Source organism: Vulpes vulpes, chromosome 2 (assembly GCF_048418805.1).
Source record: "Vulpes vulpes isolate BD-2025 chromosome 2, VulVul3, whole genome shotgun sequence".
NCBI lineage: Eukaryota > Metazoa > Chordata > Mammalia > Carnivora > Canidae > Vulpes > Vulpes vulpes.
In genome coordinates this window covers 154,581,208-154,596,464 of record NC_132781.1, presented here as the reverse complement: position 1 = coordinate 154,596,464, position 15,257 = coordinate 154,581,208, and the positions used below count along the sequence as shown (strand labels likewise).

The 15,257-nt window shown below is 37.3% G+C and overlaps 1 protein-coding gene across 1 annotated transcript in view; it reads left to right on the top strand.

Annotated features, from left to right (window-relative positions):
• The window catches only part of CLIC4 (chloride intracellular channel 4), a 70,639-nt gene that overhangs the window by 34,371 nt on the left and 21,011 nt on the right, over nucleotides 1-15,257 (top strand). The window contains exons 2-3 of the mRNA XM_072750717.1: nucleotides 2,828-2,937; nucleotides 13,314-13,439. Coding sequence (XP_072606818.1) covers nucleotides 2,828-2,937; nucleotides 13,314-13,439 — 236 coding nt within the window. The remainder of the gene's footprint in view (nucleotides 1-2,827; nucleotides 2,938-13,313; nucleotides 13,440-15,257) is intronic.

The window sequence follows — 15,257 nt, the reverse complement described above, 5'->3', positions numbered from 1 at the left end:
ACTTAGATGCTATTCTTAGATATACCTATGTGTTGATTTTTTTATTGCTAGAATAAAAAATGGGGATATAGAATAAAGGTATCCTGATTTTCAGTGTATAATGCTTTCTACCATAACATCCTCCTCAGTCAGTTGTACCAATAAATTATGTTCAGTGTAGTTCATATTGAAGAGCATGATTTTGATCCTTGAATCGAGTAGAATTTTATTGAAATGTTGAAATGCAATTTTATTATTACAACATGCATTAAAGGAGAAAGTTTTTGACTTATGACTTCTAGAAATCCAAATTTTTCCAGTTTCCCTGTATTTGATGAAAACATTATCTGGTTATTAGCTCCCAGTTTTCTCATGCTATTAAAAGTTCAGAAAAACTTGTACTTGGCAATGTTTCTTATTTGAATTTTTGAGTTTTGGGAGTAGTTAATTAAAATAGCAGTTTTTCAGATCTTGAAGGGTACACATACTTTTATTTGTGTGCATAAAAGAATAGTTTTATAAGGAGTAGGAGATGTGTAACAAACTTCAGATATGTCTGAGAGAGTAGAGTACATTGGTAAAATATGCTAGAAAATTGTAGAAAAAGGAGGTGATGGGAAAGGGGGAGTTTGCATCTTGACTAGGTCTTTATGCAGTGTCTATGTCCCAAGATTCCTCTGTCCATACTCTAGCATATGCTCTGCAGACCATTGTAGGAAACTGTGGTATATTTTTGATCTGTAGCCAATCGCTGTTTATCTCCAGCTTGCCTTTAATAGCTTTCCAAGTGCCTACCTGTAACATCTTTACTACAAATTCTTTACCGATACAATTAACACTATGACAGGCATCTTTGGAAATTATGGTTCATTTTATAGATGAAACAAATGGAATAAGACAAAGTGAGTCAGACTTGTTCTTTGTCTACCAAACTTTATTGCTTCTTCAGTAAGTCTGAAATTGGTATACATTTTCTTGTAGTTCTATTTCTGCTGCTAATACCGAGAGGGGAAAACAAAACACAATAAGAATGATGGTAAGATTCAACTATCTAAAGCCACAACTTTGTGTACATATATGAATCATCAAGCAATATGGAAAGATAATATCTTACCTTTTTATCATCTGTGATAAACTCGTATGTTACTGGTGTCCTGTAGGTGTTGGAATGGCCAGCATCTTCAAAAAAGCAACTTTGAGTACCACTTTGTTACATTGTATCATAGGATGACTTAGTGCTATGAAGAGACTTGTGCTTTATTTATTTTTTAAAAAGATTTTATTTATTTATTCATGAGAGACACAGAGAGGCAGAGACAGAGGCAGAGGGAGAAGCAGACTCCCTGTGGGGCACCCAATGCGGGACTTGATCCCAGGACCCCCGGATCATGATGTGAGCCAAAGGCAGATGCTTAACCACTGAGCCACCCAGGCACCCCGGGACTTGTGCTTTAAAGGAGTATCATCCTGACTTTCCCATACCGGTGTCTCTCAGTGTGTTGTGCAGACACTGCCTTGTGATCTCCTTTGGTGCCAGGGTGCCCCACCCAGGAATTCTCCTGAATCAGAATCTTTGGATATAAGGCCCAGAAATCCTCATTTAAAATGTTTATTTAGATGATTCTCAATCATGTGAAAGTTTAAGAACTAGGCCTTCTTTTCAAAAAGTCAGGTTTTGTGCAAATTGCACTACTAGAAATGAATATGACTCACCCTGGTTACAATTCTGTGTATGTTTCGTTTCTGATAAAGAATGATTTAAAAAAAAAAAAGCCAAGTGCACTTGTAACTCTCTCCTGTCTGATTAGGGTAGGGTTCTGGGATCCTCCTTTTATGCCCATGTATTTTGTTAGTTGTATTACATTTAGTCAGGTAACTGCTTTTATTATTATTTTTTACTCCACCCTATTTCCCCAGTAGTTTAGGAATTAGTAACTTTACTAATGTAACCATCTTACTGACGTGGCTTCTGAGTATTTTGAGAATTACTTTGGGATGATAAACAGAAACTTGAACCATGCATCTTTGAATGAGCTGTTGAAAGTTATTTCTGGCTTTTTCCACAGACTTTGTGGTGAAGAGGGCTGTGTTGCTTCCTAGCAAAGTGTCAGAATGTTCTCTTCCAGCATACTGGCTTGCTTTCCCTGTTCCTGTTCTCTGCTTTCCTCATCCCTGCTTTGTAAGCTGGGAGCATACATGACAGAAGTAAAGATGTGTCCCCCTCTGATTTTTAGGAAAATTTTACTTCATCATTGAGCTCAGGGAAGTTGTCCACCGCTCCATTCATATTAAATAGGATTACAGATACCTTTTAAAAAGATATCTTATTATTTTCTTACTTCTTGAAGGAATGTGTGAAACAGGATATGGGATTTTCATAATGAACATTTTTTTAAATGGGTGGGGGTTGGTGATTATTTAACTCTGGAGAGAGACACACCTGCAAGTTTCCCTTTTTATGTTGTCTTTTAAAGAATGCTGTCTCATAGAACAAGAAATGACTTCTATTTCATAAAATTAATTAAAAACAAAAAAAATCAGTGGAACTAGCCACATTTTTAAGAACTCATTAGCCATATGTCACAAATGACTACTGGATTGGACAGTGGTAATAGAGATCATTTTTACCATTCCAGAAATTTCTCTAGGACAGTGCTGTAGTAGATTGGCCATTTTTAAGGAGAGGGGTAAATGAAAGAGCAGAATAAAAGACCCGAATTTCCACCCTTATTTCTATAATGTAACTTTTCCTGTCTTCTTGAACCCTTGGTTATAAGTCAAAAAAGGTCTATTGTTTTGAGTATCACTACTTTGACCCAGTTTTTTAATGTTGATTTCTGTTTCCCAGGCTGGCAGTGATGGTGAAAGCATAGGAAACTGCCCCTTTTCGCAGAGGCTCTTCATGATTCTTTGGCTCAAAGGAGTTGTATTTAGTGTCACAACCGTGGACCTGAAGAGGTAAGAGTTTATGGTTTGAAATCAACTTAAATTGAGTATATGCTGTTTTCAGTTTGATCCTCTACCCAGTCCTCACTTTGTGTGCATATGTTCTCTAAAGGAAATGAATATATTTATTAAAGTTCAGCTTATTTGTGGATACATTTAACTTGTATAAGTATTCATAACTCACAATGTCAATAAATCGCGTTTACTGGCTGTTCAGAATGTATTGTGTGTTTACCTTTAATTTCAAGAGCAGCATCAGAAGCTAAGTTTTAGTGTGGATGCAGGGAAATTTTTGACTTTCCAGTGTGAATGTGGAGCCATGAAGAACTTTCTCAGCAGACAACTTCTTGGTTTAAAATGTGCTAAACACATGGTGTATATTATCTGGTTCCTTAAAGACAAGAGTGGGATTTTAGGAGAATGAATACCACTGTGGTCTGTTTCATTTATTCTACTTTTCAGGGAGTAGTAGGAATTTTCTATAATATGATTTTCACCTTATTTGGTTAAATATAAGAGCAGTTATCCGTCGCCCTGTGATTGTTCTTACCTTCTCTTCTCTGTGTTCTTTCTTACCTTCTCTCCATAGACCAAAGTGGAGAGGGCTGAGAAGAGCTCTGATAAATAGTAAGCTCCTTTTACTCAGGTGCTTCTGTTCTTCCTTAGCAAACAGATTTGAGGTGAAGAACATTCATACTTCGGGAAAAGAAGAGATTTAAATCAAGGGTTAAGAAAAGTTATACTAACAGGAAATCTAGGCTTGGGCAGTGGAAATGTATGCCTCTTGACACCAGTGCAACAATATGGTTTGTTGCTTATTTTTTAAGCATATCAGTCACGAACAGTGTCCAGGTAAAAATATGGGCAAGCTGTCGCTTGATGGGTATGGAATCCATGCATGGTATACCTCTGGGTGTCACCAAGTGAGCCTTATCTGGGAGTTGTCATCCCATTCTCAGTTGTTGGCTAGCATTCCCTGGACTTCTGTCTTTTCCTTAAACTTTATTGTTACTGCTAGTGAACTTATTTGAGATTTTGGAGACTTAAGATTTATGTATTGAAAATAAGCCGTCCAGGAACCCCTTTCATTATGCATATGAATGCAGAGGTAAGCCTCTGGGGATAGTGAGAGTTAAAACTACAGGTTCTTTCAAAGATTTGCCTACCTCATATAGGACAGAGCTGCTATAAGAATGAAATAATTCATGTAGTTACCCTTCTATTACTGTTTTTTTCCTACATGCATTCAAAAAGGAAGTTTCTCAGTGTAACTTCTAAAAATAGACCATGCTACCAGGCACACACCCTTACTGTGTCTTAAAATACATGGATTTTTTCTATTCCATTTTTGGCTTGGAGCAAGTGAGTTGACTGCCATGCTTCAAAAAAGCCTTCTTTGAGCAGCTCAACACAGGACTTGATTGTGGTCCATACCAGTGATAGTGCCATGAACGAGGAGAATTTGGTTCAGGAAAGGAAGTGAACTCAGAATGGCTATTACACTTTTCCTGTACAAACTCTTGAAGGCATTATTCTGTAAGTTGACTGATATTTGAGGATTTGTATAAGAGTAATATACCCCTCATGTAAAAAGTGACACATGGGAAGTAGGATGAAAGCTTCAGGACTTCCTGATTAGTCAGTATCACCATTCAAAGATGTCTGTTTTCTAGGGCTTTGTGTAAAATCAACAGAGAGCACTTAAAATCGGAGCCTATATTTCTTAGTTTTCTCTAGAAATCTTAAGTCTGTGATACATCTGAAATATGCTTCTCAAGGGTAATTAAAAGTATATAGGTAGTATATGATAATGAATCCCCTGCATCCCCAGACCCTGGACATCAACTTCCCCTTCACAGATAGCACTGCATTTAGGTTTGGTCTTTATCCTTCCAGACCTTTTCTATGAATTTAGACACTTATAATCTTGAGTAAGATTTCAAGAGAGTAAATATTGGCTCAAAAAACCATTGTAAAATAAAGTTGAACAGAAGAGTAAGATATTCCATAGTAAAAAGTACCTTTCGTAAAATCTGAACTTTAAAAGTTTAACTTTTAAAAGTATAACTGCTTTTATAAAACCATGGGGGAGAAAGTGCCTCTAGTGCTTATTTTCTTGCTTTTCCTGGTAATTGCTAATTCCTTGGTAAAGAGTACTGATCGCAGAACAAACCGGTAGAGAGCAATAAGATTCAATTGAGAGCTATTTAGAAGCCCACTCTGTGCTCTGAGAAAATTATTGTTACATGACATTTCATCCATAAAACAAGCTAGTTTCTAGTTCTGGCACCATGTGACATGTTCTCTTTGAATCTCAATTGGTTTTAATGACTATGCTGGTGGTATTCATGTACCACTGTGAGGCCTGGAACAGTCTCCCATTGCTTGCCTGCAAGTGCTGACTTAATGCTTTAGTGGGAGTCATTTCTAAACCTCATTTTCTGTTCATGCTGCAATTGTATTATAGAACTTGTAGGTTAAAAAAGAAAAAAAGTGCCCAGGCTTCAGAAGGAATATATCCACCATTTTAGCAGTCTTCAGATAAATATAAATAAAAATATTAAAATTTGGGGCACATTTAAAGGTGTTATCACATGTCATCAAATGGGGAGCAGTGGATTAGGGATGGAGACCTGGGTCTGTGTGGAGAGAGCCCTGTCACTGAATTTCCTAGCATATTGGGTAAGATGCCTCATCTTTGGAGGTCAGTTACCTTGTTTTTAAATTCAGGAAAAAGGAAGGAAAAGAATTAACATTTCTTCTTCAGTGTCTACTATATGCTAAATAGTGTTCAAGGTACTTTTTACTACTCATCAAACCATGTTCAGGCCTGTTGAACAGAATTCATTGTTGTATGATATATGTCATACAGACATATATCATACTTCCTGCTGACAGTTGCGTGGCAGTGATGAAAAGCTTTGAAGACTTCTGCTACCTTCATTATGCCCAGAAATTTCTAAATCCATGATCAGCATCTTTAGAGCACAGATAAGCCCGAAAGGCAGGCAAGGAGAAGAAAAAGAAGAAACAGTAATTGGCACCCCCCTCTTGTCTTTATTTTTCTGACACATACACACACACCCTTGAGATGCTGACTTGGATATAACTGAGTGTGGCCATATTTTGTCACATATTTGTTAGGTAAGCTTTTCTAGTTTTGAGAAATGAGAGTAGAAATGGTAATTTTAATTAGCTTTTTAGGGGCACCTGGATGGCTCAGTTGGTCAAGCATCTGCCTTCAACTCAGGTCAAGATTCTGGGGTCTAGGGATGAAGCCCTGCATTGGGCTCCCTGCTTGGTGGGGAGCCTGCTTCTTGTTCTCCTCCCTGCTTGTGCTCTCTCTCGCTGTCTCTGTTGCTATCTCTGTCTCTCTCAAATAAATAAAATCTTAGGAAAAAAAGAAATTAGCTTTTTATTGTAAAAGCAGAGGTATCTGCTATATTACCAGTGAATAAAATCTCTCCTCTATGATGCTCTCTGAGAAAATAAATAAATTGGAAAACACTGCTTTTAAAGAGTCTGGGAAATGTTTACTTCCATTTTTCCCATTTTCATCTTATATGCTGAAACTCCCATCCTTTGCATTGTCGCAAAAAATGAGCAAATGGTTTTCTTCCACTTCATGTGTCAACATACCACTTGTAAGTATTGTGTAGGACTCACTTGTACGTTGCCATAATAATAGCATAAAGTTTTGGAAACTTAGTATGATAGTCTAAACTTTAACAATTTTGTAACCATTTAACATATTACCACAGGGCCATAAAACTGATAGTTCTGCATATCTTGAAAGTCATTTGTAAACTCAGAACAAAATCTGATTTCTAAATAGATTCTTCAGGTAGTTTGCTTTCCTTATTGTGTCTCTGTGGTTCCATCCTTTTGAAAACCATCTTCAACAAGCTGAGGGATCCAGGTAGTGACAGCAGCGGGAATGACACAGAGAGACTAAATGGAATGGAACAGGTCCGCCTTGTAGAGAAACCCTCCATTTCATGCTTTTGGCCAATCAGGAGAGTACAAACTCCATTCTTTCCCGTTATAAAGCTGACTTGACCTACATGAAGCCCTTGTTAACCCTACAAATCAAGATATGTGTCTCATAAATGCATTAATCATATGTATACCCGTGTGTGTGTGTGTGTCTTGAGGGCGAAGGGACAGAAACAGACAGATATGGACAGTCATAGAGAGAGAGAGAGCATGCTTTACTGCCACATCTTTACACTCTTTTTCAAAATGAATTCAAAGATGATAGATCCTTTTGAGGTCACTAAGAGCTGAATTGGAAAAATAGATTATTGGTTAATGTTTTTCTAAACCTATCAGTGTAAACTCTAAACTGTGTTAATAAAATCTCTTAAGAATTATAGGAGCTGTATTTTTGAAACCTTTTAATGGGTGCTGTTTTGACATGATTGCTCTGCAAATTGACATTAAAGTAGACAAAGATTGGGGGGCTTGGCTCTTTGGCTCAGGTCATGATCTCAGGGTCCTGGGATCGAGCCCCACATTGGGCTCCCTGCTTAGTGGGGAGTCTCCTTCTCCCTTTCCCTTGGCCCTTCTTACCCTGCTCAGGGCATTTTTTTTTTTCCTCTCTCTCTCTCTCTGACATAAATAAAATCTTTTTTTTAAAAAAAGATAAACATTTAGCAGTATATCACATGTAATCAAAATAAAATCCTTTAACTGGTTGAATTGGGACACATAGACAAATGCTTAATAACTGGGGCCTTGGTGTGTATGTTTTGGCGAATCCATGATTCATTCAGTTGGTGACGTTAGTCAGAATATGACAAACCTAGTGAAGAATAGTTAATAGGAGTAAAGTATTCTGAAACCAATAAAGGATTTTTGGTGTTAACTTTTTTTCATACTTGCCACACAGTGTCCAACATTCTTTTGATTTGTGTGAATTTTATGCCTTGAAAATCATACCTCTGAAAGGAACTCAAAAATAGAAATTTTTGGGTCGCCTGGGTGGTTCATTCGGTTAAGCATCTGACTCTTAGTTTCAGCTCAGGTCATGCTCTCAGGATTGTGAGATTGAGCCCTGTATGGAGGCCACCTGGGGCTCTGCACTCAGCAGATTCTCTCTCCCTCCCTCCCGCCAACCCTGCTCCTATATGCATGCATGAACACACACACTCTCAAATAAATAAGTAAACTCTTTAAAATATATATATATAAGTTCTACATACTTAGTATTTTCTTCTCCATTTAGCTAGTTACAAGATAGGTCGTCTTTAAGAACCAGCTCCAGTGCGCTATAGCTGGACTATACTCATTTTATAAGAAGCAGCTGGAGCTGAGCCACCTGCCCAGTGTTCTCCAATTGTTGCAAGTGTACTGAATTAAACTTTAATTGAAGTTAAGCCACTTAAGTTGCTTAAAGTATTAGGTCCCTTGAGGTTCCTTCTAGGCATCCTCTCCCTGTCTCTTGTGTTTGTTTCTCTTTGTTTCCTTCAATGAGAAGCAAACTGGGAGAGAACAGAATAATTTTTTTTCATCTACTCTGACAGAAAAAAAAAAAAAAGACTTCTTAGATAAGTAACATTAAAAATAAGAAAACCCCCAAACGCTGAAGAGTATTTGTGCTCTTATCTCATGGCATGAATTCTATGCACTTTGCTTTTTCTAGATGTTACTTAGGGAAATGAGTTTGCATGAATCGTTTATGAAATAACCAAAGATGTCCTGAGATTTGTAGCCATTGCCTATCTACTCGGTTTCATTTCTGTCATACTGCACTTTCTGAAATGTTAAGTTTCTGTGCAGCGTCTGTAAAATGAGCTTTTGTGGGTTAAACACAACACCTGAGGCCTTGGAGTGCCAGGTGAGATTCTGCTCGGTTGACGACTTGATACAGCTAGAAGCTCGTTGTAGTCACCTCGTTGCTTGCAACTTGAACAGTTATTTTGAAGTCTGATAATCCATTCAGATGCATCTAAGTTTCTTCTGGAAAACATTTTCACTTGGAGTAAGGACCTAACATGATTGCCCTTCATCTCAACACTTAATCCTAGAAAATACAGTTATCACCCTTGTTTTTTTGAAAATCGATATAGCCTTTAAGCAGAAACAAAATGGACTGTTCACTAATTACTAATATTAGCAGAAAATTGGTAATCTCATGTCTGGTTTCACTTTACTTATAAGCCTCTTTTAATCATATTTCTTACTACCAGTCAGTTAATGCTAGATAACCAGTTTGGAACCATCAGACACAAGTAGAGTTTAAAATGGCCAGGCTCATCTCCTGCATAATGCTATGTTAATATGATACTGAAAGCAGGCATGGATCTCATTTGCATACTTTGGCTTAGCTCAATTTTACATGCCTTGAACTTCACAGGCAAAACAAGTCTTATATCGCAGAACAGAGCAGGAAATCCAGAGTTTGTGGTTTCCTTAGTCACATAACTAGTGGATAGCAGAACTATCCAACTTGGGACTTTAACCAAGTCCTTTTTATTCAGTCTTTGGTTCTTTCTTCTCTGCCATGCTAACTTTATCCTTCCGCTAATTAATATTTTTATTTGGAGAGCTAAAAGCTGTCATAATTTGTTATAGAAATAACAGCTGTTACTTATTTTGCTGGCCTCCTCCCATGGGTTATTGTAAAGCATCTATCCCTTTCTTCCCTTCTATCTAACTCTACCCTGTTCATGAAAAAATTATGTGTAAAACACGCAGATGAATGTTATTATTACCTTACATTTAGGCGTTAATGAACTGCTAGCCATAAAAGTGTCAGTGGATATATTTTATAATTTTGGAATGAGAAAAGTCCTTTTTTTTTTTTTTTTTTTTTTAAAGATTTGAGAGAGAGAAAACGGGAGGTGGAGAGTGGTGCAGGAAGGGCAGGGAGAGAGAGAATATCCAGCAGACTTGTCTCCTACCACAGACCCTGACACAAGGCTCAATCCCATGACCCCAAGTCATGACCTGAGCCAAAACCAAGAGTTGGATGATTAACCTACTGAGCCACCCAGATGCTCCCCCCGCCTTTTTTAAACTTACAATTAGAAACCAAATTTGTACATCCTGAGCTGTTAGGGGTTTGGACCCTTGGTTATGTATAAGGCCTTCGTGAGTTGAAGAGGAAATATAGTGTACCTGGGAACATCTGTGACTGTTGAGTTAGGCTGTGAGGGGGACCTGAAGACCAAAGATGACATGGTCTGGGATCTGCTGGACCTGTTAGTGATCAAAGAACAGGTGGTCAGGGTGAGGAGGAAAAAGGAGTAACCAAACAAACCAAAAAAATAAAACCCAGAAACTGACTAGTTCTGACCTGGAGTTAAGTACTTTGTGAATTCCAGGAGTCTCACAGGCATACGTCACTATTTAAATAAACGTGGATCTGGGAGACTTACTCAGCTTTTATGTATGCCAATCATTGTGTGCTCAACTTTACCTTCTCAGACCAAAGTATGTTCAGGAAATGAATCAGAATTGAACATGAAATTTGGCTTTTAAAGATTTTGAACAAAGATTTTGGCTTTTAAAAGACCTCTTTTCCAGGGATCCCTGGGTGGCGCAGCGGTTTGGCGCCTGCCTTTGGCCCAGGGCGCGATCCTGGAGACCCGGGATCGAATCCCACGTCGGGCTCCCGGTGCATGGAGCCTGCTTCTCCCTCTGCCTGTGTCTCTGCCTCTCTCTCTCTCTCTGTGACGATCATAAATAAATAAAAAAATTAAAAAAAAATCTTAAAAGACCTCTTTTCCAGCTTAGGTTTTGTGTTTTGTTTTTTTTTTTTAAAGATTTTATTTATTTATTCAGGAGAGACACAGAAAGAGGCAGAGACATAGGCAGAGGGAGATGCAGGCTTCCTTCAGGGAGAGCCCGATGCGGGACTCCATCCCAGGATCCCGGGATCATGAACTGAGCCAAACGCAGATGGTTCAACCACTGAGACATGTTGATTGAAAACATGTCTTGTTTTTCTTTGGCTTGGGAGGGAGATGGGCTCTAGAGCTTGGATGGATGCGGGGAGGGAGAGCTCGGAGTTAGAAATTTTAGACTAATTGGATAAAGTCAATCTTTGTATTTTTGGAATGTAGTCATAGATGAAGCACTTTCCAAACTTCAGTGGGGTGGAGGGAGAAAAAAGGGAGAAGGACAGGGAAGGAATATATGTATAAGACCAAGGAAAATTGATAAGCTGGGATTAGTATAGATTTTGGAGGTACACTCTTTTTGTAAAAATTCTTTTCAATAACAAAGTCGTTCACCTTCATGATACACTTAAAGATATCCTTGTTCAAATTCTGTGCATTTGTGTTAGGGAAGAAAGGGCAATAATAATAGGTGGGGGGAAGTTCTTTGAAGCAATATATTGTAGTGCTTTTTAAAAAGTTTTTTAAAGTTTATCTTTTTAATTATGAAAGTTTTCAAACATAGAAATAGAATAAACTTCCCCTAGCTTCAACTCAGTTATTGAGGCTTTATCCATTTGCTTTGTCCCTTTTATTCTTCTTTTCTCCCCCCCCCCCCCCCATATTTTTAAAGCAAATCCCTTGAATCTTGTCATTTCAACACATTTCCAAACGATATGGACATTTTCTTAACCAATCATACTGCCATTATCACGTCTAGTCCCAGCTTATGATCCTGTCTTCCTGGTTATCTCCAAAATATCTTTTTTCTTTGGCTGGTTTGTTCAAATCAGGATCCATATAAATTCTGTTCATTGTATTTGGTTGTTATGTCTCTTAAATTTTTCTTAATCTGTAACAGTCTCTTCCAACCCCCATTTGTGGCTTTTTCCCCTCATGCCATTGACTGGTAGAAATCTATTCTGTTGAACTGTACAGTGTCCCAAATTCTGTATTTGGCTGATTGCTTCTTTATGGTATCATTTAATTTTGTTCTGCGACTCCTCATGTTTCCTGTAAATGAACTTTTTGGTCTCAGAACTCATCTATACTCTTAAATTATTGAGGACCTCAAAGAGCTTCAGTTATGTGGGTTATATCTATGTACTTTACTGTATTAGAAATTGAAGCTGTGAAATTTTAAAAATATTTACTAATTAGAATAATCAGGAACCTATTATTTGTTATCACAAAATATGTTTTCATTAAAACTGTATTTTCCAAAACAAAATTAGAAGAGTGGCATTGTTTTACATTTTTGTACATCTCTAATGTTTGCCTTAAAAGAAGATAGATTCTCATGTCTGTTTCTGTATAAATCACTTTGTGATACCACACAATAAGTAGCCTGTGGAAAACTCTACTATATAGGCATAAGAGAATGAGATGGAAAAAATAAATGATATATTAGTGTTATAAGAATCGTTTTGACCTCATAGATCAGCTGGTGAAAGGGTCACCTAGATCATACTTTGAGAGCAGCTGTCCTAAGAGGCTTGATTCTGGATTCAGGTTCAACTTTTTTGGTAAGAATACTTCATAGATGTGATATATGCTTTGTATTTTATCATTAGGATACACATACTATATGATAATTATTATTGATCCTAGGATTCACAGGTAGGCTTGGGTGAGCCATTTTGCTTTTGAATAGAGTGGTACCAGCATTCCTTGCTATTAGTAGTTGTAAGTTTCCAGTATCACCATCTTTATCAGGATTCTGTGTATTTTCAATTTTTCCTAATTAATAGGGAAATGTCATCATAGTTTACTCTTGAATTTCTTTGGTAATTGTTTTTTTTACATTGTCCCATGTATTCACTTATTTTATTCGTTATATATCCATTTCTTTGGACTCCTATCTGTTTGACTTGTTAATGGCTTTTTAATGAATTTGGACAAAATTCTTATCTAGTATGTATTTTGAGCCTTTCTTATTCACTATTCACTTTCTATCTTAACTCTGGTTATGCTGTCTTTTATATACTAAAGTCATTTGGTGATATTTTTCCTTGTTGAGTGTGGACTTCTAGGAAAATGAAAATTGATGCAGTTGAATTTGGAATCTCACAGTTGGAAAGGACTGTAAAAATCAGCTGCTCTTCTTCCTTATTTTACAAAGAAAAGACCTAGAGGCGTTATGGTTTACTCATCTTTACACAATAAGTTGATGCTAGAGTTCTTTCTTTCTTTCCTTCTTTATTTTTGAGAGAGAGAGAGAGGAGAGTGAGCAAGCATGATTTGGGAAGGGCAGAGGAAGCGAGAGAATCTTAAGCAGGTTCCACACCCAGCACGGAGCCTGACCCAGGGCTGGATCTCATGACTGTGAGATCATAACCTGAACCAAAATCAGGAGTTGGATGCTTAACTGACTGAGCCACCCATGGAGCCCCCATTTCTTATTCATTTTTATATACTTAAACATTTAGAACCACTCTGAGTACTTCAAGTATTGTTGCCTTTCCAGAATAAAAATGACCCAATTTTGACTGTTTTGCCTAACAGGAAGCCTGCAGACCTGCAGAACTTGGCTCCTGGGACCCACCCACCATTTATAACTTTCAACAATGAAGTCAAAACGGATGTAAATAAGATTGAAGAATTTCTCGAAGAAGTCTTATGCCCTCCCAAGTGAGTATCAAAGAAGATATGCATGGAAATACTGCCATCTCTGTAAAGCTTGATCTTTTCTGACCCTTAGAGATCCTTTGGATGGTACTGAAGTTAAATTTTTACAGAATTAAGTTGCAGTGACTAGGGCTTCATTCGTTATAATTAATACTACACAGATGTCAGAACTGGCTTCTGGCTAGGCCAATAAGTCTAGGTAGGAATGTGATTAAGCTATAGAGTATACATTGAAAATAGGTTTAGGACATGGGAGATGGGTTAGGAAAGACTGGTTATTTGAGGAGTATTGGCCCCAGACTGAGAGAGAAGTTTAGGGAGAAGAGATGGGGAAAGACAGGTTCACACTGAACCTAGCCAGGACGTCTAAGCAAGAGTGTGGTGCAGGTTGCTGGGGTATTTCTTATTAGACCATTTTAAAGGTAACTATCTGAAACTGTCACCCAGGGGAAATGACTTTTTAGACTGTGTCCCTGGGATTTAGTTTTTATTTATATATTTCTTTGAAGTTCTAGATTCCCAGGTCCTCCTGCACATTAGTCCACATGGTTAATGATTTTCAAGTACTCAACTATTTCCTATAATGTGAAGTGTGTAATGGACTGTAATGACAGTTACCTGAATTGCAAATGTGCAGTTTTGTATCAGATGGTAATCTTGGCATAGGTTCAATGCATTATGGATTTTTTTAAGGCTTTTCCAGTTTTATTATCCTGAAAACTGAAATATTTTTCTTCTGGCCCAAGTCTTTTTTGCTAGTTGCTTTGATTTTTACTGTCCATATCCAGAAAAATTTCCCAGGAATGGGATTATTGGGTCAGAGTTTTTTTTTTTTGCTAGTTGCTTTGATTTTTACTGTCCATATCCAGAAAAATTTCCCAGGAATGGGATTATTGGGTCAGAGGGTTCTAAAATAATTAGTTACTCAGAATTCACTCATTCATTTATTTTACTAGGCAGTTAAAGCCTTAGGAATACAGTAGTGAATAAGACCTAATTCCTACCCTCGGAAAGCGCAATCCAGTATGGGTGGAGAAGTGGTGGTGGCAGTGGTGAAGGAAAGTGAGTGGAATCAGGAAAGGCTAAAAAAAGATGTAACACTTGGATTAAGCTTTAATTAACAAAAAGGGACATGAAGGAATGATGAGCACTCCAGGCTTTCTTCAACTGTATGAACAACAATGGTAATTATTCCTTCTTGCTATTTTTCTCAGAGGTAATGGACATTAAGATAACGGTGGAACTAATATCAAAATATTCTGGTTTCTTGGCAACCAGTGCTCTGTAAGACATATCATAGCTTTTTGAATCGGACCTTGAAAATAAGCATTTTCTTTCTTCTTCTTTTTAAATTTCTAAACCCACAGTGGGGCTCAAACTTAGAAACCTGAGAACCCTGAGAGCAAGAGTTGGATGCTCCACCCACTGAGCCAGTCAGGCACCCCCAAGATAAATGTTTTCACTTTGCTTTTTATATATAGAAATTTCAGCTTGATTTTGTTTGAGCATATTCATAGAGATATTCTAACCAGAGATGGTCCTTTCTTTCAGTTTAAATAATTTAATTCAAAACTTCGAGATCTTTCTATTCTAAAGTGTTCACAATGTGCTAAATTCTCCCTAAGAGTATTTTCCCTTTTTTAAAAAAAAAAAATCATTTAATCATGCTAAGTGTACTCTTTAATCTCCATCCCCTATTTCTATTATTTTCCTTGCTTTTATGTTGTTTATATTCTGAAGAGAGTTTCTAAAGTTTTAAAATTTTACTTCATTTCTAGAAGGGAGTATTTTTGATGTTGCTGGTGCCTCTGCTGTTATTAA